Genomic DNA, 25,307 nt, shown 5'->3' on the forward strand with positions numbered 1-25,307 from the left:
TCTCCCAGCACGAAGCACTCTGTGCTCTGGCTACAGCCCAAGTCACACTACAGAAACTACCACAGGAGTGCTCAAAAAGAAATTAAACAAACTCTCTGTCCAGACTGACCTTTTCTGTATTGTCTTTAATTCTTTACCCCAACACCAGCCTCTTCACTTTTGATGAGGGGGAAAAAATCATCAGGAGGGAAGTGCACAAGGGTTCTCCACCACCCTGAGGCCTCACCAAGGTGCTCTCAGTCCCTCGGGGGATTCTGTGGCCTGACCTCACATCTCCTTCCAGCCTTCCTCATCTCCTCCTTGCCTGCAGTTTGGAAATCAGTGCACCTGACCATTTTACAGCCCTGCAGAGGCACAGCAAATTCAGCAGGGAGTCAGAGAGGATGTGTCTGCCCCTCTGCACCCTCCCTCTGCCATCACCCACCTCCAAGCCCCAGGGAAGGCTTGGCAGAGGAGGCTTCTCCCCTTCATTAAGGACAAACCATAGATCCTCAAGCTTTTGCTTTAATTCCATTTAAATTAAAATATAAAATTTAATATTTGGCTCCATTTAAAAGGAGCCAAAGTGTCTTTGCTGGGTCATGAAAACCAGTCTCTCACTCCCTCCCACAGAACCTGAATTAGGAAGCCTCTCCCAGTGGCTGTGACAGAGGGGACATTGCTCATGTGCCTTCCCTTGCTGGCTCTGAAGGGATGGCAGCACAGCAGCAGAAAGCAGCACATTTGTGTTGCATGGGACCCTCATAAGGTAAAAAAACCTTCCTTTTAACCAGGGAAAAATGTTAAAAGTGGAGGGCAGAGTGACTGCACCAAAGAATAATTCTCCTTTTGACCCACAGAGAAAGAGGTGCCTAATAAAAGTATATGAGCACGGACAGTGTGAAGATAACTGTCTGATCAGATAATGGAATTGTTTTCAGTGATAAGAATGAATCCATTACTAATGCAAATAACTATAATAATTATAATTTGCAATACAGTAAAAATCACCTAGTCTACCTCCTCCTCTGACAGGAGACTGTATAATAAATTATAGGCTGAGAAAAAAAAATCAAAGGGATAAAGGTTAAAAGATTAAAAAAAATTCTGAAACTTAAATGCTTAACAGGGAAGTCAAGACCTGAAAGCAGAAATTGGTGCTATTAAATAAAGCAATTGTGAAGAATGAGATATTATTGAATTGATTAACAAACCAGAAACCAAGCATTTCCTCATATCACTACCTCTTGTCACAGATTTCAATAATTCTGAAAGAACAAAAAATTAAGAGTTGGCGTATAACAAGGAAATTAATTATTTAAATGTAGGTGAATATGCTAATAGTACTCTGGGAAGATGAATATAACTTCACACACAAAAAGCCCCCAGAGGGTTCAATAAATTTGAGGTGTTTCTCCAGTTGCTTTTGCTTTGCTTTAGTATCCAAAACTGGTCCAGCTGCTCCCAGGACTGCTCATCTACAGGGCAGATCTTTTAGGGTTTTCTGGGCACACCAAATTGCTCATACCAATCCCATAATCTCCTTTGTTCCTGTGAGGTACTTTGGGCATGTAAAAAATGCTTTATTTCAGCTTTGGAGGCATAGAATAGAGCAGATGAAACAAATCCTGTGTGCAGAGTTTGCACTACAGTGAGCTGTTTTCTTGTGTACAGCACCTCTGCTTTCTCCACTGGTTAAGCAGAGAGGAAATAGTGATGCACAAGGTTTGTCACTCACTGTTGGCATCAAACCATTCATAGCTTTAGGTGGTAGAGCATTGGGAATCTCCCAAGAGATCATGTAATTATTCCTCAGCCATCAACTGGAGTAAAACAGCTATTAAATAACTGAGTCTAAAGCATTGTCTTCCAAAACTCTCCATTTAGATCTACATTTTCCAAAGCTCAGGATGTCCCATAACAGCCACAGAGAAAAGCCAGGGATTTTAATAACAGGGACATTTAGACACCCAGAGGTGCTGACATCTAGTCAAAAGTCGGGGTGACTACCAGATTAATTTAATCTTTAACTCAGAATGGAATGTGAATTCCTGTGCTTGGAGTATTTTCCTGCATCTTAAATTCAGAGTAAAAAGCTCAATGTACCCTGCCAAAACTTCCCCCTCAAGTCATTCATGAAGACTTCTCACCCTCTTTGAAGTTTTTCATTGCAGCATTTTTCCTGCAGCTGAAAAGCTTGACACACTTCAGGCCTGCAAAGCACAAACAGTTTATCAGAACCTCCACAGTATAGGAGTTCAAGGAAAACACTCTAATGATGCAAATTCTGAAAGCACTCTGAGTGGCAAACTCACAGTCTGCTTCACAACCTTGACTGGTGGTTACCTCCTAAGTGCCATTTATCCAGAACACACCCAGCCAATATAACATCAGCTCCTGCAACAAGCTCCTAAGGTTTAAACACATTCCTTTCAGCTTAAACACAGGGAGGCCTTTAATCAATGTTTGCAAAGACAAAACCACAACGTGCCTCAAATCCCCACATCCCATTTCATTGGTTGTTGGTGCTTCACCAGGGCTGTTTTGGAGAGGGATGCTCCCAACACGAGTCCTTCACGTGTGCTCCCACAGAACAACTTCAGCATCAGTTTCCAAATCTCCTCCCAGCAATAAGATGCTTATCTGCCAGAAACCAGCATGCACTGCCTAATCCTCAAAGCTCCCAACAGAGCCATAAAAAAAGATCACAGGTCTATAGAACATGATTGAAGGACCTGGGATTTAATTAAATAGATTCAGGGCACACATGAAACTGGTCTTCAGATATGTCAAAAGCTGTCAGGGCAGGAATGAGATGAATTGTTCCCATATTCTCTAGGGGTAGGACAACCACAGAGAGTCAAAGCTGACATTATGTAAGACTTCAGACACATGAAGACAGTGAAAGAAACAAACAGGTAACACCATTTCAGCATCAGAAGTTTTAAAACCACATTAAATAAAAGTTCGTAGTAGTTTAGGCAGAACTAATATTGTTTTGCAGCAGAAGGTGATTTATGATTGATACCTGAAGTCCTTTCCAGCTACATGAAACTCCTGTGATGCTCTGATGGAGCTGCAGTTGCAGTCAGCAAAAATACTCAATGGATCTGAAAACAGAAAAAACCTGAATTATTATATCCTGCTTGAATTCTTGAATTATTATATGCTACCTGGCTCTGAAGGGGAGAAATTAAAATTCCTTTGGTGGGATATGATCAGCCTAGTTTGTACATCTCCTCAGTCCTGTAACATCCTCAATCTTTTGGTACTTTTTGATCTTCAATCTCATGTGTTTCACCCATAAGACAAAACAGAGGAACTGCAATACTGATTTTAAAGTGTTTTGGAACATCCTCAGTGATGTTACCTGATTATTCAGCTGCCTTATTACACAATTATCAGGCTGAAATGTTGACCTTGTTTCCTGAGTAGACAAATCTATTCTCCTGACCACTGTGTAAGGAATTTTTCATGGACAAGGCTGTGTGTTCACAACACCCTGCAAACAGTACTGCTATCCACATCTCTGCCAAACAAAGAATATAGGAAGAAAACCATCTGAAGAAGGATGCTGGAATGTTGCTTGTGGGAAAAAAACATATTTAGATACAACTCCTGCATACATCAAGCAGAACCAGCACCTTCTCTGCCAGATTCTGCTCTACTTACAGCTAATTTCTTTCAGCTCCACTCATTTTGAAGAGTCAATAGTCATGTAGGCAAAGTGTTGGTGGGAGACACAGGCTGAGAAAACAGATCCACTATGATTGTCACAGGTGAAGAATAAACCTTCAGAGCAATCCACTCCCTGCAGTGCTTTAGCTGCAGCCCTGTGGGTGTTAGCAAGCCTGCAGGGTGCTGGTGTGTGGGAAGCACCAGGCAGCACCAGGCTGCTCTTTGGACTGCAGAGGAAGAGGATGTGCTCAGCCTGGTGTCTGCTCTTATCAGCTGATGGCAGAAGGAAGTTCCCACTAGAGGTGCAGAGATTACTCCTCAAAGGGAAGGAAATACTCCTTGTTGCCCTCAGGAAAGGGAGAGTCACCTTTCTAACTCCTTAGATTGCTGCAGTTTAACAAACCCTGGCAGTCACAGCTCTATCTCACCACCCTCTCTGCTTTGAAACCATCCCTGACCTTGTAACTGCTGGAGCACTCCACTGCCTCTGTTCCAGCACATCCAGGTCCTGCTCACACATCTCTCCAGCCAATTCCTTTGTTTCCTTACGTTGCAGTAAAGTGGAAGAATTGTAAGAAAAAGGCCTCATAATATCAGGCCTGTTCTGTTAGCCAGTCATTTCTTCTAAGGGAAGCTAGCACCCTGCAAGTTCCCATGTGAAAGCAATCCTGGTGTGAGCAGTTTGTTACCATAACAATCTATTCCTGGGTAAAAAAAACCAGCTGGCACCTGTATAAACTGTTTTTACACCGTTAGACAGAAAAATGAAAACTGTCTCTCACAAAGAACTTTTCCTGCATGTACACACCAGGGGTTTGAGTGACCAGTCAATACAGGATAACAACTTGTTACTAACCAATAAAGGTAATTGGCAAGAAAGCTACTGACCAATTGGAGTCACACACGAGGTCTGTAAAACTGCATAAAAACAAGTTACATGAATAAAGAACGAGTTTTTTTCCACCATGAAGAAAATGGAGTCTGCATGATTTATTCCCATGTCCTTACACTCCATCTGGCATTGTTCTCCTTTGATGTCTTGGCTCTGCTGCACACACAATGCTCCCAGAGTAAGCTTAGATTTATTTTTCATTTCTCCATGTCTGTGTCAGCTCACCTGAGGACAATGATCACAGTGGCTCCAATCTACCAAGTTCATCATTTTTTGCCATCACATGGTAATGAACACCATGGCCTCATCCAGGAACTTCTGCTCTGGACACAAGCCCAGAGCTCCTGGGATATGGCATCTATTAAATCTTTCCCTAGTATTACAATCCCTGAAAAATTAGAAAACAGGTACTACTCTAAAATCATAGCCAGTACCTAATATATTTTAGTTAACTAAAGACAATGCAGAATTTCTTGGTCTGCAGAAAAATGTTTGCAGTTAACTGACTCAATATATGCCCTAAGGATGGTACAAGACAATTTTTACTGTAAGAAATTGATCTTCGCATCTGTGAACTGCACAGGCTGTGGTGGAAACTTTTTCCTTTTTATGAATACTCACATTCAAGTCTCTAACTTGAATGAAAAAAGCACAATACCTTATTGTGACTCTGCAGTGATTCCACCACAAAATTGCTTTTGATTGTTAGAACACAGCAAGGCATGAATGAGAACTAATAAAACAGAATTTATTCCTAAGTAAGTACAAGACTGGCAACATCCAGGCCTGAAGTGCAGTCACACAAAGCATCTGCACTTCTCACTAATTTATCCAGGCTGCATCTCTTGAAAACCAAGCAGTTCTTGCACTGAGTAAAGGAATTCTGAATCCACTGTCCCTAAGCCAGAGAGCTGGACACTGCTGTCAGGGAGGCCTTTTCAAGTTGTTTTATTCCATAGCTTTTCACATGAATACAAAATCTGCAAATTTCAGTAAGGGCTTAAGTGATTTCGTAGAGCCAACAACTTACACAAAATCCCTTCTATCAAGATGGGGCTGTGGCTTTCAATCTAAACACACTCCTATGAGAAAGCCTTAAGATTTCGAAAACTCCAGTGCAAGGACCAAATTCTGAATGCACACACATGAAACTCCACTGGAATCTTCAGCAGTGTGGTAGAACACCGAAAGCAAAATTTGGTTCTTAATGTATCTCTGAAGACTGTAATTATATTTCCCATTGTACTAGTAACATTAATTGAATGTTTAGCTGAAATCAAGTTCATTACAAGTTAAATACAGTACCTAGCCTATTAGGATGGTGTTTATAATTATAGTCATAAAGCACTTGTAAAACACCTTCATTGCAGAAAATAGGTGGAAGTTGGGTGCAGTGGCTGCTAAAGCCTCTCAGTTCACTCTCTGCATCTTTGCAGCATCATGGACCAAGGTCACCTGTGCCACCAAATCACCTCCAGAGCTTGTGCCAACACTGCTGAATTTCAGAGGAACACGGCCTACAGCTGGTAGCAGAAAAAAGCAATACTGCACAAACTGCTGTGCAAGGGTTTTTGCAGTGCAGCTGGACCTCACTGAACATTCCAGATCTATAAAGAGGCACATTCTCATGCTAATATACCTGGTTACTGGCCAGCTTATTGGCCTGATAATGCATTTTTAACAATAAAACAGCTTTTAATAATACAAGACCTAAGAGATTACACCTCTCCTTGATATATCAGATTTCGTATTTCATTATCTGGCTCTCTGAGAGCATCATTACAGAAAATACCTGATCTGCTTTTGGTATTGACCAAAGCCCTTCTGCCTGAGCTCCAACTAACACCTTACTCAGAGAGCTACACCGATTTTGCTGAAGCTGAGTCATGAGCAGCAGTGAAGTTCCACCCTGGGCACACAACTAAGCATACAGATGGCTGGTGTCACTTCTGCTCAGTTCCACACAGAAAGGAGCACCCAAATTCAAGCATAACCACTTGGCCTGCCTCACTTTCATAATAAGTAAGGTTTCTTTTTATAGCCATTTCCATAAAAAGAGTAGCACCCAAAAAGAGAAATTAGTTTTAAGGTATTTTATTTGACATGATTGAAGACACAAGAACACTCAAGATACAATCCAGACAAGTTGTGAACAGCTCCAAGTATCAGTGAAATCTGAATTTATCTTGCACAGAGGTGAACAAGACCACAATGGTTGGTTTTATAATATAGTTTAAGACTATTTCAAGCAGGTGAGTACTGTGACATTATGCCCAACAACTCTTATACTATTCATCCGCTTAAGCCACTTCATATCATAAATATGCAGCTTATCTTGGCTATTAAATCTCTGCAATATATAATTAGCCTTCTCATAATAATGCATTAAAACTCCTGTATATGAATATTGGTATACTCATACCACTGAAAACTGTCCTAACCACCACTGCACATTTATCATATTCTAGCACAATTAATCATTCCATCACAATTAGCTGCTAAACTTCAGCCTAGAGTTCAGTAACTTGGACCCAAACTTGCAAATTGCTGCTTAGAGCAAAACTCCTGCCAAGACCTTCTGCTTTCCCTACGGATAGCTGGCCTTGTTGTCTTGCCAACACTAAGTTGCACAATGTCATCTGAAACCCCTACCAAAAAAATGCTCTGCAGGGGAATGTCCTGCAAAAGTCTCACAACTACAATTCTAAAAATGCCTCATTTCCTAGTGAATTTCATATAAATTTTACAGCCTAACATCCTTTATCGAAATGGGCATCCACATGCCTTTTACAATGTAAAGTTGTTTAATTGGGTTATTGTCTACAGACCACAGCATAATATTCTACTTAACAATTCTAATTCCTTAGAGAGACAAGCTAATTTTCCATTCCGAAAGAGGGCAACAAGGACAGCTGGGAGTTTGTTCAGTAGTTCAGTGCTCTGCAAAGATAAGCTTGATGGTGTTCTCACCAGACTGAAGGAGGAAGTGCAAAAATATGTAAACCACATTTCACAGTTACAGGGATTTCAGCAACAAGCTCCCGCTCGGATCCAGATGGGATCTTACCAAAGGTGAATCAGAGAGGGCAGAGAATCACTGCTGGGCAGGGAACTGTGCTTCACAAGAGCTGCAGAAACCACCTGCAGCTTTCCCTGCAGACAGGCTGGAAACAGCACAAAACCCATGGGCCACCTGATCTTGCAGGTCACCTCCTCTTCACAGGGGGGACAGGGGGTGGCATTCATTAGACCAAATCCTGTGTTAAGGCCACTGAAAACAAATCTGTGCAGAACTGGACAGATTCAGCTAAACACAGCATGCAAAGACAGCAAAGCCTATTTTTCTGTGAGAATTTTGGTTTTTGGCAGGTGGAAGTGGTAGACAGAGACTGTGTCTTACCTGTAGCTACAATACAAGAGTGTTGCCTGGCTTTGGGAGGTAGTTTTTCATTTGTTGTTGTTGTTGTTTTTTAAACTAGAGAAGATCCTTATTAAAAACCCAAAACCTAGTGAAGAAGATGTATACCCAGATTTTACAATCTGATTTTTGGTTTTACAGGAGGATTCATCCATTATTATGAAGAATTGCTGGAGATGGAATGGTCACCATCTGAAACAAAGAAATGAAAACCCCAGCAACAGACTATTGCATTTGGGTGATGTGCTGAGCTGGTATGACTTGCATTGCAGGAAGAATGTTGTATTCTCTGACACACCAACATTTCTTTCCTATTATTATAAGATCGGCCTTTTACATTTCATATCTTACCATCTTTAAAAGCCTATAATTACAGAAGCTGATTGAGAAACTGTGTTATTTAAAATTAACAGCTGAATGAAATCAACAGAGGCAAAGTGCATTTTTATACAAGAAAATAGCACTGTAGAAAGAAAGAGTCTGTACAATATTTAAATATTGTATATACATAAAATTATATTGTTCATAACTCATCTTAAAGTTTCTCTTGTTTGTAAACCATGGAAAGCAGCACACACAAAAAAAATTCCCAGTATTTAGCTTTTAAAGCATTTAGCAGGCAGCAGGAAATCGACTGCTAGCAAGCACACTTTGTAATTATAGAAAGTATCCAGCAGGATACTGTGACTAGCATTCTCCATAGTCCTTTATTTATTTATTTTAAAGCTGAATGCAGAACACACTTCCCATTAAATCAGGGAATTCTGCAGGAAACACAGAAAACTAAATGACAAAATGCAGTGGATCAGTTGTCCATCTCTCTGTGGCAAAACTCCAGGAAAAACACAAAGTTTAAGTGCAGGATTGGAACATAAATTAATGAAATAACTGATAAAGCTTTAATCTCCCAAAAGTGTCAGTAATGGATTTAACTCGTGCTCAACTTTTTAAAAAGGAAGGTTTAGATTAATAATTAACATTGCAACATTTTGAAAATGTAATGAATTCCAGCAGGTAATCAGGCAGCTCTGTATAAATGCACTGGAAAGTGTCAGCATTTTAGGGTGATTATACAGGTTGGTATCACTCTGCTAATTTGGAGTGGAATTAGGAATTGAATCTGAAGTTGTCAGTTCATGACAGATGCAGAATGTAGGTTTTCTTCCTGTAGCATTTTGCAAAATAAAAAACTATTCTAGTTGCAAAAGAAATTTGCCAGGTGAGCATTCTTAAGGAAACATTTTCACCAAGTTATTTGGAAAACAAGATGCTGCCATGGCCATCAGTGCACTTCTCCTGCATCAAGAGCTCTGTGCTCACTGCCAAGTAAGGAATGCTTTATTTAATGCTATTTGTAGTTCCATTCTATTGGCTTCTGCCTTCCACTTCATTGGCCATTCAACTCAACCCAGCAATGTATTTTACTGAATTAAAAAGTTTGCTACAAAAATGTATTACAGTATTTTAGATCTGAACGTTTTGTCTCTTCTGAACTGTTTAAATGTTTCTGGAAAGTCATTATCTAGCTGTGCTTCCAAATCTTAACACAGGAATAAACAAGAAAAAAAAAAAAACAGTCACCTGGGGAAGTGCTTAATAAAGCAGATGGGTCAGAGGGATGTTGACAGGCTGGAGAAATGTGCAGACAGGAACCTCATGAAGTTCAGCAAAGGCAAGTGCAGAGTCCTGACCATGGGCAGGAAGGAGCCCATGCACCAGGAGCTGTCTGGGAAGCAGCCTGGCAGCAGCACCTTGGCATGGTGGCAGACACTGAGCGAGGCTGAATGAGCCAGCAACGCGCCCCTGCCACAGAGAGTGCCACCAGCCTCGGGGCTGCACTGGGAACAGCACTGCCAGCAGGTCCTGGAAAGGGATCATGCCCTGATTCAGCCCTGCTGAGACCATGTCTGAGTGCTGGTCCAGCTCTGAGCTTCCCAGGACAAGAGAGTCATGGACACACAGCTCTGAGACCAGCAAGGGCCATGGAGGGGAGAAGGGATTGGGGGGAGAGGCTGTGACAGTGGGGCTGCTGGACTCAAGGAGGCTCAGGGGATGCTAGGAATGTCTGACAGCAGACAGGAAAGAGGACGGAGCCAGACTTCTCAGAGGTATTCAGTGAAGGAGCAAGAAAAGAGGCAACACGCATAAATTTAAACTCAATAAATTCCTTTTAAGCGTAAGAAAAAAAACTTGCAGTGAAGGTTGTCAAAAAAATTGCTCACAGTTTAGGGATCTTCATTCTGGAGACCATAAAACTGGAAAAAGAAACTTGTTCTGACTGATACTGCTTAGAATGGAGAGATTTTATCAGATAGTCAATGGATGTCCCCTTCAAGCTCAACTACTCTGTCATTCTGTGGTTTCAGATGGAGACTAATAAAAATAAGTTTAGAAGACCCAAAAGAGAAATAGGTTTGTTCTTAATATTATTTTCCAAAGTATAATCATGGTAATGCCAGCTAATTAACCTGACAGCTTGTTCTGAGAGCTTTGATACAAAGGCCTTGTTTTCAACCTGGAGCAATCAATATTAGGCCCCCAAAACATACACATATTTCCTAAATATAATTTTAAGGATTTCTGGGGATTTTCTTTCCTCAGAATTTAAGTAATTTAGATCCTATTTCTTTGAGTCATTAATTTTCAGCACTTTAAATTCTGAAAGCACTGGGCAAAACCTAAAGAATACAATAAAACTACTAATTTGTTCCCATTGCCAGAGGATGGTGCTGTTTAAACAGATATCACACACAGATACACCCCCCTACAACAGCCACGTGGGTTAGTGAGTTTTTCTCAGAAGGAAGAGGAAGAAGAACAAGGCAAAGAGATTATAACTTGGTATTTTTTAACTAACTTTCAGGACCCAACAATAATCAGTGTTTATTTTATAAAGGTAGATCTTTAAGCATGCGTGAGTAACTTGGTAACTTTTACTACCTCTGGAACTTTTGCTCCCGAAACTTTTTAAGGGTCTTTCAAAATGCAGTCCTTGGTCACCAAAGGACACAAACACAACATACCCCACCTTACTAGCTGTTCTCATATAGCCTGCTGAAATTCAAGGTGATGACATGACAGACAGAAGTCAAAAAATGGAACAGTGGAAGATCAGTCTCACAAACAGGCTGTGGCGGGGGAAAGGGCCGTCAGTAATTTAAGAAATCAATACCAACTTTGACACTTTTAGAGGTGGCAACATCCACAGCCATGGCTTTGATTTCAGTGTCCCCAAACTGCATCAGCGTTTTGATCTCGCGCCGGTTGGGCACGGAAGCGTCAGTTCCCGTCAGATCCAAGCGCAGGGTGCCGCACTTCTTCACGCCGGGCTCGGTGATGAAGCTGACGTTGTCTTGCTCCGAGCTGTAGATATTGATCACTATTACTAACTGAGAAGGCTTGGCAGGTGTGTAGCTGCGTGTCACAGTCTCTCCCAGGGCTACAGACTGGTCGGCTGAGATGAATTTGTCAAAGACGTCGGTGCACCAGCGCGTGCCGTCTTTGACGAGGAGCTTCTCCGGGGGGTGCTTGCCCTCCACGAAGCGGTTGAGCACCCCGACGCCGTAGGTCAGAGGGGAGCGCCGCACCTTGATGACTGCAGGGTCGAGGCCAAAGAGAACAGCGCCCTTGAGGATGGTCAGACCCACATCCTGGGGAATGATGACCCGGCACCTGGAGCCAAAAGCGCTCTGGACGGCTTGTTGGAGCAAGGGGGATTCAGCAAAGCCGCCCACCAGGAAGAGGAACTTCACGTTGGTCACCTCTGGCTTATCAAACACCTCACCTGAACAGAAACAGAGACCATTCAATAAAATCCACTTCAACAAGGCAATGCGAGTGAAAATGCCTATATCTGAGTGCACTGAGTGTTCCATGCACATGATCTGAAACTGCCACATCCGTGCCCACACTGCCACCCTCAGCATGCACCAGCCCCACTTCTGGTATCTCCAGTATGAATTCATCCACCTTAAATCATACATTTTTGAAGGGGCATTTAAAACTCATTCTTTATTGCATTCCAGATAAATAACTCCATTTTATCTCCAGTATATTTTCACTATGAATTAATTCACCTCAAACCATACAATGTTTTTCAAAAGGCATTTAAAACTGACCTTTTATTGCATTCCAGATAAATCACTCTTTCAAATTCACTTATTATTTCTGACCCCAGCAGAAACACAATAAACACCATCTGCAAAATAATCCCTCTTTACACTTTTACAGATTTTCCTTCTTAGCTTAAGCCCACATCTACTTTCAAGAAAACCATGCAGTGCAGTTGTAGGCTCACTTTTAGTTTCAAAGAAGTGAGTTACCTGTCACAACTGTTGCAGTCCTCCCTGCTCACATATAAGCTGCTCTATACTTGTTGTCTTATTAAGTTCTGAAATATAGCTAATAATCCCTCACACATGATGAGCAAAAGCTGGATATATATTTCAAACAGTGCTTTGTAATATGTAGAAAGAAACACTTTTCTCACCACAAACATTATACTCTATTTGATACTAATTTCATCTTTGGCTAGGACGACCTTAAATAGTAACTTTCCCAATAAACACATGTCACTTTCCATTACTGGACAAATAAATTCATTGCTGCTTAAGCCATGCCTGGAAGTACTTTTACCATGATGCATTATTTACTATTTGTGCTTTAGAGATGTCAGTGATTTGGATGGTCATGAACAAATGTGACCTTCCACTAGGAAGGAATGAATTGAAGTCTTAATAGGTGTAATAATCAGAAATGAGATACAACTCTGGCATAATCTGGCTGTTGACTAAACCAGGAAAATGAAAGGCAGGGTCTGGCTTTCTCAGTGGATGTCAGCCCTCTGAATGCTTGCAGCCCTGGAAGCACAGAGAAAATTGGATCTTAGGCAGTATCAGAACTGAATCACACTCAGTAACTAGCACTAGGGCTAGGCAGGAGTAGGTGCTCAGGATACATCCCTTACTTTCATTGTTTTCCTAGCTGATACTTAGAGAGCTGCAAGTTTCAGAACTGAATTCCTTGTCCACACTGGGGCGTACCCAGGAGGGCTGTTAGTGGGTTGAAATGGGTGAGCAAAGCTTCAGTTTGAGCTCAGCCAGGAAGTGGAACCACCCGCAGATACGTACTCAGGTGCTGAACGATCTGGTCAATTGTAGGTTTGAAAAGAGCATTCATTGCATCAGGGCTCATCCTCAGCATTCCCTGGGAGGACCACTTCACAAAGTCCACACTGCAAAGGAACAGTGAGAGAGAACATTAAAGCACTGCAGCTGAGCTGTGAAACAACCAGCATTAAATAAATTAATGAGTTCACAGAATCTGTGTGCGTTTTCCTTGGAACAAAGTGCCCCACCTCACCCTAGCCCCATACCAACTGCAGTTATGTAAAACTTGAAGGGAGAATTATTATTTTGGCTTGTCTAATTGTTGTTTTCTTTGCCTGATTGCCTTCTGCAGCATTAGCAATGCTCAACTGCTCTCTGAAACAGCTGGCAGTCAATGTAGTGCTCGCTCATCTGAAACAGCACTGATTCATCCCCAGAAGGGCAACACTTAGATTATAGCAGTGGCAGGCCAAAGCCACTGGAAACACACAAGGAAAACAAGCAAGTTGGGAAGCCTCAGGAGGCAGAAGAGAGAATTGCATTTTTAATGAGGCATAGCATTTATTAAGTGAACACAGGCATTATGCTATTCTATCACAGATACACATCTGTATAGCTCAGTAATCTCCCTTACATTCAAGCATATTATATGTTAACCTTTACACTCTTTCTATCCTGTTATCCAATTGATTTAATTTCATTTAAAGGGAGCATTTATCATTTCCTCTAAGATTCACCATTAAGACTATTAATAAAAAGGAGATGGCCTCATGAGGAGGAGGATTTCCAGAATTTTTTAATGATTTCAGAACCTCACTCTCATTTAGAAAGCAACTTTTAGCTGGATTCCAAGTCACTTAAGCTTCCGCTACAATTACCAGTAACTTCTGAAAGAGATGCAGGAGTTCCAGCCTGCATAATACATTCAACACTAGCTAGTATAAAAAATTAAGGTACAGGTACTAAATATCAAATCTTCCCCTCTCAGGCCCCAAGCCTTCTGTCCCAGATTCACAGGTTCTCTTGTCCATTCTCTTTTACACCATTAAACTCCATGTTTTCTGTAACTTCAAGAGATACAAAATGCCCATATTTGCTTTCTGCTCCCTTCCTTTTCTGCAGCAGCCTACAATCTTGTCATTTAGGGTGACTTCTTGATACTGAAAATCATGAATTAACATCTCTGGACGGGATTATGTCTCCCTGCCTATCAAGTAAATTATCAAACTTGTTAAATACTGTAAGAAGCAAAAGCCTGCCATCACTTCAAAAGCTGAATGCTTTCCCTTACAGAGCTTTGTGCAGTAGTGTATGTTTTCTCCAGTGATCTGATACTGTTAATAACTTCCCTCAAGCCATGAACATATTTACACATCTCACAATCTTAGAGATTAAATTAAGGAAAATTAAGCATCTAGGCAAGAAATTCTGTGTTTGATCTGACATTCCTAACATGCAAGAGACAAGCATAAGACTCTCAGTATACAGTCAGAGGAAGTGATGCAGTGGTGGCCTAACAGAAGTTGTAAACAGCAACACCTGAAAAGTGCAAGTCTTGTACAGAAAAGCTTTTGCAAGAAATTGATGAGAACTCTTCATTCTGGAAAGTGCACCAGACGCAACCCCATTTTCTCATCCTTGCACTACACTTTAACACTATTACCTTTCAGTCCTAATGTAATTAGGATATTTTAATTATTTGCCTTTGCTACCAGTAGTTAATTCTGCATCCATGTGCTTGTCCACTCACTTGCTTTTCCTCAAGGCATGTTCTACGCTGTGACCTCGGAACTTCTTGTAGTAGTCAATGAAGGAGAAGGGCAGGGTGATGTTCAGGGGGTTGGTCCTGTCGGGAGCTGCCGCCCGCTTGCGGGACTCAAACGCGATCATCAGATCCACCCAGGCCGCAGGGCGCTTGATTTTAAACTGCTCAATGAAATCTTCCCCAAATATTTTACACAGCAGCTTCTCGAACTCGTAGTCCACACCTAGAGAACCGTATGGCCCACCTGTAGCACAGACAAAACACAGCTTTAATATTTGGGATATTCTTTAATACTCTTACGATATTTCAAGTTGGCCACATACACATGAGAACAGCACTCTCAGGGCTGTCACAGGAGAAGTTTCACAAAAAGAGGATTTTTGTTTAAAGTAACAGTTGGTCTAATACACAACATGATCTTACCTTTGCCGCACTGTTATTCCTGTATCATCACAGCCACTCTAACATTATAAATGAGTGATTCAGCCAACCAGCAGCTGGGTTATACTAATTTTGAGTGCTGGTCTCACTTCAGGAAGAACTGTCAGTAAAATGCAATAAAGGCACACATTTCCTTCACTGACAAGCCAAAACATTACATAGGTATTTAATACACAATCTCATTGCATAAAACAAGCAGTGTAAATGACATTACATGAGGTGTTAGGGCACGGATTGGACTCGACGATCTTAAGGTCTCTTCTAACCTAGTAATTCTGTGAATACCTGTTGCTTTGTAGAGCTCCTTCAGATGTCCTTCAGGGAGCCTGATCTGATGGACAGTCATGTCCACTGTGCCTCCTCCGCTGTCAACCACGATGTACCGATCACCTGGAATGCCAAGGGGACAGGCCAGGGCCATTTACACCACTGTGAGCACAGCAGCTCAGTGCAGTGAGAGCTCCTGAGGGCACCAGATAAGGGAGAAAAGGGCCGACAGACAGCCAGCAATGGCCATGCTGAAGACCTGATCTTTGCTAGTAATTACAACACAATGACTGATAACAAATATCAAAGATGTCAAAAGCTATTAATGTAGCACAGCTGAAAAGTGGGACTGCTCATGCTGCTGGTGTACATCCTAGTGGGCTACCAAATATTATACCAGATTTACAAAGCCCGTTCTGAGGAAAATATTCCAGTTGCATGGCTTTCCACCATCTCATTAATACATTTATTATGCTAGAGCATACAGAATTGCAATTCAGCACTTGTAACTAAGAGCAGCACATGAGTTCATGGTTTTTTCCTTTTCCCCTTTATAACCACTGTGAGAACAATGCAGTGCACAGCTCCTTTGTGGGAAACACAATATTTGCCTGCAATATAAAACCAGTGAGAGCAAAGTTTGCTGAAGAAGGGACAGTACCTTCCTCCAGCTCAGACCAGATCTCTCCTATGACATTTTCCACCATGAAGGTCCGGCTCTGCCGGTTCCGGCGCACGTGTTCCTTCCCTAGTGATTGACAGAAAAAAAAGTTACTCAGTCTAAAAAAGCATGAAGAAATAGAATCAAAACCTGCAGGAAACAAGTGCAAGCAGGCTGATAGACCTGTACATATCCCTTCTTAAAAAATGTACAAAAATTATTGCATTGGGACCAGGACAGTTAGAATGTCATTCCTGGGAAGAAGGAAAAATGGTTTACAGCCACCCTGATCTTCCTTGATATTGTTATATATACTTGTCTTTTAATCTGTATGAATTACCTAATTGAAACAAGGCAAACTAATAATATATAGTAACAATCTAATAATAAGAAAGCTATAAGCAGGTCTGACTTGCAGTTTTTCAATACACTCTGACTGGCAAAGCTGTGCTGGCAGCAGGGTGGGGGCTGGCAGCCAGCTGTGCTCACAGCAGCCTCCACCACCAGCAGGTGGCAGCCCCAGCCAACCCCCCACCACCCGGGATGGGAGAACATTCCCACATTTCCAAAAGCCACTGCTCATTTTGGGTGCTCAGGAAAACACGCCTCCCCAACCTCTCAGGATGTCAGCCTACCCCAAAACAAGCTGCCAGAGGCACTGCTGCTCAGATTAGTCAGAATTAATCTTAAGGACAAGTAAGAATTAGAATTAACCTTAAGGACACAGCGATTGTGAGGGCTGACCCTCAAAATATTTAAAATATACACCAATTAAAAATTAAGTGTGATCTTGCAAGACTGTTGTAACAACCCATTAAGACTTAACTTCTACTCAGACATTTATAAGATGCAGAACAGTCTGTTAAGAGAAATAGTGAAACCTCTGCTATTTATGCTTCTAAATCAACCTCTATAACTGAATGACCAAAAAAACCTACATTCCTTGTGCTATCATTACTCACCTTCAAAGGCACTTCATCAAACACTACAAGAGAGGCAGCCTGTCATGAGTAGAAATTTTTTTCTGAAAATACCAGCATGCAAATCACAGAATGCACTTTGCTCCCTATTTCTATAGTGCCTGTCATCAGAAAATAGAGCATCAGCTCCCCTTGCTCCTGCACCCTCCCCAGGCAGACTCCACGGTGCAGAGAAGCTGCCCCAGCCTCAGTGCAGGACTGGGCAGCACAGGGAGGGCTCAGATGAAGCATTCCATGGCAGAACAAACACTAGGTCCAAGCCCCCAGAAATCAATGGCAATCCTTTCATTCCCTGCTATGGCCTAGAAGTGAACACAAGAGCCAGTCTTTAACTACAACTGAGGCAAGCTTATCCTTGCTACTATGAACACTAAAATTTCTGTTTTGACTTCACAGCAATAATATGGTCCTTGGAGTGCTTCTCTCTGTTTATATTTAAAGGGTTTTTCTCCTTAATCTGTTCTCAGCTTGTCTTGGGTGCTTGCCATGCCTTTATGAAATTTTAATTCCAACCCCAAATTAATTCACTCCAAACTTTGTTTTCATTAATTTTGACATGAAACCTTTCTCATCCCCAATAGCTTTTTACCATACTAAGTCAAGAATGAGAGTGGTACCCCCACCCAAAAAAAGCCCATTAGCAGAAATCCATGATCTGCCAGATTCCACCCAGCTTCAAAACCTTAACCAGATAAACTCCTTTATTACAGAAGCAAATCCCTGTGTTGTCTGAAAGTGAGTTCATGTAAAATCACATGGAACTGAAACAGTTCAGGGCACGAATGAGGGGGACAAAAGCCAAGGGGCCCTGAAGGGACAGAATCCTGAAAACAGATTGTGTCCTGTACTCTGCGTGGGCCTCCAAACACTGAACACATCTGACAAGTGCTGGCTGGGAGAGCCATGGATTTGACAAAATGATGTAGTCAGTCTGCCTAACTAAAAAACAAAGCTGTGGTAAGTGCAGGAATAGCTCTACTAGCTTAACCTCCCACTTGCCTCTACTGTTTTGACCCAGCAAATGTGATAAAATACAGACTCTGCTGACAAACTCCTAGGATAGACTGTCACACTACCATCAGTATCAGGGCAACTGTTACAATTCACAGAGATACAGAGAAATATGCACATTGTGCAGCTACCAAATCTTACTGCTGCAGGCCATTTTCCTTTTTTGTTTCCTCTATTTGCCTCCAGTTTCAGAAGGCTGCCAAACTCAAAAATTTCTGGTGATGAAGGATCTTTGTCAAGTGACTTACAGTGCTCCAATCTCTGTCCCTCCCCTTCAAACAGTGACAGTAACAACAGATCCCAGCTCAATAAACCAGCAGTGCATTATCCAGTTGCTCTTCAACATGCAGATAAATTCACTGCTACATTCCAATGCCATGAGTTCCACCGAGTGTTGAAAGTCATTAATGATATTTTATAAAGATGACATCAAAAAGCATCTGCCAACACTTGGGAACACCTCAGACTAATTGTTTCATTGCAGATCCAGTTATTTAGCCCTGCCTCAGTAATGCAGATAACCAAACACATAATTGTTTCCAACAAATTAAATTAAAAAAATGATCCAACATGAAGTACCAACTTAAATTAAGGCAGAAAAATACTGCTGTGAAAATACTGAAAGACTCCCACAACATCCTAATAAAGGCAAGACAAAGAAGCTTACTACATGCTAAAATTCAAGTGTATATTAGGAAGAAATTGTTCCCTGTGAGGGTGCTGAGGGGTGCCCAGAGAAGCTGTGGCTGCCCATCCCTGGATGTGTCCAAGGCCAGGCTGGACAGGGCTTGGACCAACCTGGTCTAGTGGAGGGTGTCCCTGCCCATGGCAGAGATTTGAAACTAGATGATTTTTGAGCTTCTTTCCAACCCAAATCATTCTGTGATGTCTGCTGGGTCAACACATAAACAAGTCTAACTACGTTAAGCAGCAAAACAGTTTTTAAAAGCAACCTGATGCCAGCCCGAAACATTTCAAGAGAACAAGGACAACAAGAAACAGTGAGAAACCAGCCCTGGGGGACAAAGCAATGAGTGAACGAACAGAAATACCCTGTGTAAATCCAGTTCCAATAGTGTCACTCGGGCTGTAGCCATTGACAGGTGCCCTGCTACTCAGGTCTATCATCTGGTGCAGGCGCAGCTTTCGGCAGTAGATAGAGGCAGCCTCGGGCTCCAGGGCAATGATCAACTGCTCGGGGTTTTCAGGAGATGCCATTCCTGCCTGTGAGAGAGAAGGGATCAGAGAAGTGGCGTGGGGGACCCTGCAGCCCAGCAGACCCTCTCAGCACAAGGCTGTCCCCAGCCCGTGGGCTGCGCTGGCTCAGCCCGCAGAGCTCACCCCAGCAAGGAGCTGCTGCCAGGGGGAAATCTGCATCTGGGAATTGTCCTGCCCACACTGCACAGCACAACTCCACAGGCTGTAACAGGGAGGATTGCATGCACTTACCATGCTAAGTGTCTAACCGAGCACTTGTGTACATGACAGGTGGAGAAACGAAGAAAATCGGTTTGAAACCTGTAATAATTGGCCTAAAACCTGAACTTAATTCTAATTAACCTGTGAATCTGCCAGCTCACAGGACCCCAGCCTCTTTTCAGCCTCCTTTTGCCTCTCCTTGCCACAACAATATTTTATGTCTTTATGTCCCAGATATTCACAGTCCTTGCCGAAATAAGGTTCCCTGCACTGTTTAACTGTATAGGAATATACAATACACTTTGCCAGTAATGCATCTTCTGTCTTACAACCAACATTTTCTAGTTCAAAATCCATTGCTTTAAAGTACATTTGCTTTTATAACATCTTCAAAGTGCTCAGTATATTCAAGGAGACAAAATACAACAGGGCAGGTTCCCTAAAATGTAACGAGAACAAGCCTAAAAATGATACCACACTATAAAATCAGTGTTTGCCATTCTTTCTATTTTCTTACTGGATTTTCAGCCTTCAGACACAGATATTTTCAAAAAGCCACAAGTTCTTATGTAACTACATCACTCTCAGAACTGGGCTTAAAGAAAAATATTCAAAGAACAGTTCGCAAAACTCTGTTTTAATTTCTTTCCTCTGGTACTTCTGCCTACAAAATAGACAACTTTCAACTCTTTCTGCCAACTTTTGGGTTACTTGCTATTAGTTTTCAGTTAAGTCCCTGAGCACTAAAGCTTGATAGCAAAGAAATAAAACAAAATGAACATTTTTCTGCTTCCAGTCAGTCTTTCAGCCTTCAACTCATACGCGCACACACACACACACACACACAGAGTGGTGTCTCTAGAGCATCCCCAAAAGAAGGACTAGAAAGGACATGGAAAATCTGCACACCTGGACTGGAATTTGGCTTCTTTCATACAGCTACACTGTGGGCCGTGGGAATTGCTTCCTCATTCACAACTGCAGCCAGAAACTCAAAGTAAAGTTGGTTTAAAAGGTAGTACCAGGACAAGACTTGAGACACAAAATTATCCTTCATATTTACTGACTCACTTTATCCTCTCCATCCTAATAAGTAACATAAACAGATTCTTGAAGAAAACATCTTCCTCACTGTTGGTAACAAGGCAAAACATCAAGAAATAAGTTCTAAAATAAGAAAGAGTTCAGAGTTAAACTCTTAAATCATGGTTGCTCATTATTTTACAAGCACACCATGACTGGGATTATGGTCACTTTACAACTTTTACTGCTGTTGGGCAAACCTTTCTGCTTCAGTTACATCCACTGGACTAAACAGCATGATCCAAAATTAGCAGAACTGTGTGGGAAGGAAAATATTGTACAAATACTACACAATTTCAAACCTTGCCAGCTCTGTGGCAACAGATATTGAAAAAAATACTATATCAAAAAGAATGTTTGCAACCAAACTTTCAAACTTTGGAAAATAGATTTACATCAGCCAGAGTAGCCCTAAAATGTATAAAAAGAGCATCAATTAAGCACAGACTCTTCTGCCATCACATCACTTGCATGTGAGCATGTTGGCAGAAGCAGCCCTGGAGCTGTACTGGGGATGAAGATGTGCCTCAGGACAAACCCTGTCCCTCCTGTGACCCATCTGGATGTTGTAGGCACAAGCAGGGCTGGTTTCATGCCAGCTCACTTCAACATCACTTATCTCCAGCTGAGCTTTTCCACACAGGAAGTTTTGGTTTGTTACACTGAAAGAGCAACATTCCAGATATGAATCAATACTCGTGTCCCTGACAAACAGATTTGTCTGATCTGCTTAGGAATTCCACAAATGTATGGTGTCTGCACACAAACTGTCTTTGCCTTTGGAGAGTTTTGCTAAAAGCCAAATCTGGATCTTGCTGCAGTTCTAAGGGCAGCACTTCCTGCTCTATCCAATAAGGGCTTGGAGAGCAAATAGCTCCTGACTACCCTGCTTCAGTTTTTACTTGTATTAAATTCATTATCATGTTGTGTGAGAGCTCTGAATCTGATCAGCACATGGGTTTTTTTCACTATCTAGCAATGTGAATGAACTCAAGAGTGCTAAGTCTGCTCCTTGTACTGGGCACGTGTCAGCAGCACAGACAATTCTTAGTCTCAGGCTAACCTACACACTAAAGACAAAATGGGATTTTAGAGGAAAAAATATTTTTGCTAAGGATATTAAAATGCAAAGGCTACAATGTAAAGCATTTACAGAGATGACAAGAACTGAGCTGCACACACATGGAATGCACTGGTACTTCCTAACTGGAGGTGGTGGTGGGGAGAAGACTGCATTAATTGCCAAATCATCTGTTCTAGGGGGAATTTTAGTACGAACTCCCAAGGCTGGTCCTGCTAAAAGCAAACAGTAAACCATTAACAATAACATTTGCTTCCTCCCCTCCTCCAGCAGCAGCCTGTACCATGAACTTTTCACACTGCAGTCAGGAGAGGAAGGCAGTGACCTGCAGCGGCTGGACTCGATCTGTGCTCTCAGACCCTCCATGCACAGCAGATGCTATTCTTGCTCCTTTTTCTCCCTAGCTATGATTTTAACATACCCGAAATATCTCCTGAGGAAAACATGTAACAGAAATGACAGTTTTTAACAGTTCAAAGCACAGCTGATCCTAACAGAACCTCATGAAGAAAATGCTGAGGTTTTTAGTTTAAAAGCTTTTCTTACAGAGTTTGAAAGGCCAGTTACAATGAAGAATGTATTGCTTCACATCATAAAAAGACCACACAGAGAATCTTTTACACTGGAAGGTACAAGGCATCCAACACATATTTTATATGTAGACACACATATATGTACATATATACACACATATATATTTACATATAAAAATATGTGTATGTAGCAATCAATATTTCATACCTTGTATATATGGTATTCCTACTTAAACCATGTAAGAGAGCATATTACATATATATCTATACACAGCACAGAGAAAATGGGAGAGGGGGAGATGATAAAGAAACTTGAGCACATAAATCCTGCTGGGGAGGAACGGAGCAATGAGGTTGTTTTAATACAAGCTCCAAGAGGAAGACTGAGGCAGTGCATCTGTCCCATCATTACGGCCAAGGGACAGATGGGAGAAAAATATTGAGCATGCAGAGAAAGAGGAGTGGAAACAGCAGGCAGCCAACATGAAGAAACAGTGATGCATTTGTTAAAATTATTAATTGCAGGCATTTGGGAATTTGCTATATTTTTTCATTTTCTGCTTTCTGTCTGCCTCAGTCCATGTTCTTGCCCACTGCTGCCCAAGCACTACTGTAATAAACACCAGGGATTCACCAGCTAACAGGCCTGAGCAGGGCAGATCTAAACAATGTCTCAATATTCAACATTCTAGAGATCCTTCTGGCAGTGGGACAGACACACCAATTTGCTTTGGCCCAGGGTAGCTTATAGCAGACTTTAGAACAGTGTCTTGTCTCCATCCTGGCTAAGGAGATTTTTCTTGCTCCTGTAACCCTCACTAGCAGTCATCACTTATGGAACATGAAGGAAGCAGAGAGCAGTTTCCCCAAGAACACAAAAGTGGAAAACTCATCGTGGGATTACAAAAATTACTTGAGCACAAAAAATTTCTTAAATTAATTTGCAAGATACTGCTGCATTTATACAGCTAGAAGAAGCAAAGAACATTATGAAAAGAACTGCTCTAAAATTCAGCTTTGCTCATATGCCTGAGGACTAGGATTTCATTTTTTGACAAGAGAACTCCCAGACCTCACTCCCTCCAGTAGCACAGGTCTGTGTGCTGGTGCCAGTGCATTGCTGTTCTTTTGCCAAGATGCATCATAGACAGCAAACTTCGAAGTATTTCAAAGTCTCAGGTACTGGAGCATAAATCATTTCACCATCCAGATGCAGGTGAATGCTCTCTGGCCAGCAGCTCTGTTTTTATAGTCAGAGAGGTGTCACCAGGAGAGAGCCACAGCTGACCACAACACAATCCTGACTCCTGAACAGCATCAGCTGCCAGCTTTTGGAGTAATTCACCACTAGCAAATACTGAGGTCTGGACTGCAGCTCACTACAGCAGTCTGACCACTTCAGAGAATTGTTTTCACCCACTCCACCTGCAGAATCACCATTACTACAGATTAAAAGATGCTGCTTTTGAAACCCAGCCTCACATGCCACAACACAGAAAAAAAAGAACAATGCACTTATTTTTTAAATATTGTAATGTATATGACACTAAAGACAGCATTATAATAAAATATTCCATGTAGTCAGTCTTTTTAATGGAGGCCTAAATAAAAATGTCCCATCCCTCTGCTATAATTAGAAGCATCAGCCTTTAGCTGCAGTTCTCCACAGCCAGACAGAATACCAGTGTGTTCTTTATTACACCACTTCAAAAGAAGTACAATGTTAGGAAATACACCATGACTGACAAGGTACCTGTTTCCTATTCCTATCCTTTTAAAGGGGGGAAAAAAATAGCCTGACCACTGATTTGTAACACAAGGAACATGCCTTACATGAGTTACAGAACTTATTAAAATAATGATTGGATAAATTCTACCTTTTTTCAGCTTTGATATATTTTGTAGTCATCTAAGACCTGATTCACTACTGCTGTAGGAATTGCATTCACAATTAATAAAGCATTTCCAGATACAAAAATGTAGCATAAATAAACAGATAAACACATGCAAAAGAGCCAGTCTCATACCACAGTTGGAAAAACCAGGCACAGAGATTAAAAGGTTTTCCTTAAGGTTGCACAGAAACCCACAACAAGGTGGGAATTCCCTCTAAATCCCAGAACTCCAGTTCAGTGTCACAGCCAAATGCTACTCTTCCCCAGGCAGCAAGGTTCCCTGTCTGCCCATGGCATGGAGCACATGCAGAAGCTGCAGGAACAGCTCCATCCATCACCTCCACCACAGCCTTGGGTCCTCTCCCACTCTGTCACCTCCACCAACTGCACTACTTTAAGCACTGCTGAAGCAATGCTGCAGACCAGACAACTGCAATGATCCATTCTTCTGGTCAGTAGGAAAAACCTTTTAAACCTGTTTTACCACTAAAGCCCCATTTGTAAGCACCAGAGATAAAATTTAGAAGTTGCATCCCATGAAACAGCTCTGTAAAAATGATGGGATTCAATAGGAAACAAAGCTCTGCAGGACAACGTCATTCAGCCAAAACAAGAGAAGCTGAGAATTAACATCAACATTTTCCTGTTTTCCAAGATACTTATTATAATTAGTAACAATAGAAAAGGTATGATTGCAAGTTAAGCACTGTGCAGGCTACATGAAGAAAGTGTTGTGAGGCTGAATCAAGGGAAGACAAAACAGTGGCTGGAAATCAAGTGCCCTGTGAAACTTCCACTGTTTAAACTAATCAGTTCATAATGTTTAAACTAATCAGTTCATGATAACACCATCCACTTAGTGCCTTGGGAAGTGAGCTCCTCTAATCCTCCTCCTTTTTCACTAGCTAGCACTTTCCCCAGTCCTATGGCATCAGACTGGGATGTCACAAATAAACCACTGAGATCTAATTACGGAGGCAGAGCGTGCCAGGAAAGATGAGCAACATGGGAAAAGACTCCCAGCATTATCCCAAAGAGGCACTGGAGGGGAAGCAGGGCTGGCAGGGAGTGGGGTGAGTGGGTACCACAAAGCTGC

General features: G+C 41.8%; 1 protein-coding gene and 1 long non-coding RNA gene across 3 annotated transcripts in view; both read right to left on the bottom strand.

Annotated features, from left to right (window-relative positions):
* Positions 1 to 498: 498 nt before the first annotated feature.
* On the bottom strand, positions 499 to 3,879 carry LOC135306844 (uncharacterized). The gene is made up of 3 exons (XR_010367597.1): positions 3,652 to 3,879; positions 3,008 to 3,089; positions 499 to 2,192 (listed from the first exon to the last, which is right to left on the bottom strand). It is a non-coding gene; the product is annotated as an uncharacterized LOC135306844 (long non-coding RNA).
* Positions 3,880 to 6,627: 2,748 nt separating this feature from the next.
* The window catches only part of HSPA12A (heat shock protein family A (Hsp70) member 12A), a 51,518-nt gene continuing 32,838 nt past the window's right edge, over positions 6,628 to 25,307 (bottom strand). For both annotated transcript variants that reach the window (XM_064431421.1, XM_064431420.1), the window contains exons 8-13: positions 19,253 to 19,424; positions 16,210 to 16,296; positions 15,567 to 15,671; positions 14,826 to 15,084; positions 13,097 to 13,200; positions 6,628 to 11,751 (exon numbers count right to left, since the gene is read on the bottom strand). In XM_064431421.1, coding sequence (XP_064287491.1) covers positions 11,117 to 11,751; positions 13,097 to 13,200; positions 14,826 to 15,084; positions 15,567 to 15,671; positions 16,210 to 16,296; positions 19,253 to 19,424 — 1,362 coding nt within the window. In that variant the 3' untranslated portion in view covers positions 6,628 to 11,116. The remainder of the gene's footprint in view (positions 11,752 to 13,096; positions 13,201 to 14,825; positions 15,085 to 15,566; positions 15,672 to 16,209; positions 16,297 to 19,252; positions 19,425 to 25,307) is intronic.

Source organism: Passer domesticus, chromosome 8 (assembly GCF_036417665.1).
Source record: "Passer domesticus isolate bPasDom1 chromosome 8, bPasDom1.hap1, whole genome shotgun sequence".
Classification (NCBI taxonomy): domain Eukaryota; kingdom Metazoa; phylum Chordata; class Aves; order Passeriformes; family Passeridae; genus Passer; species Passer domesticus.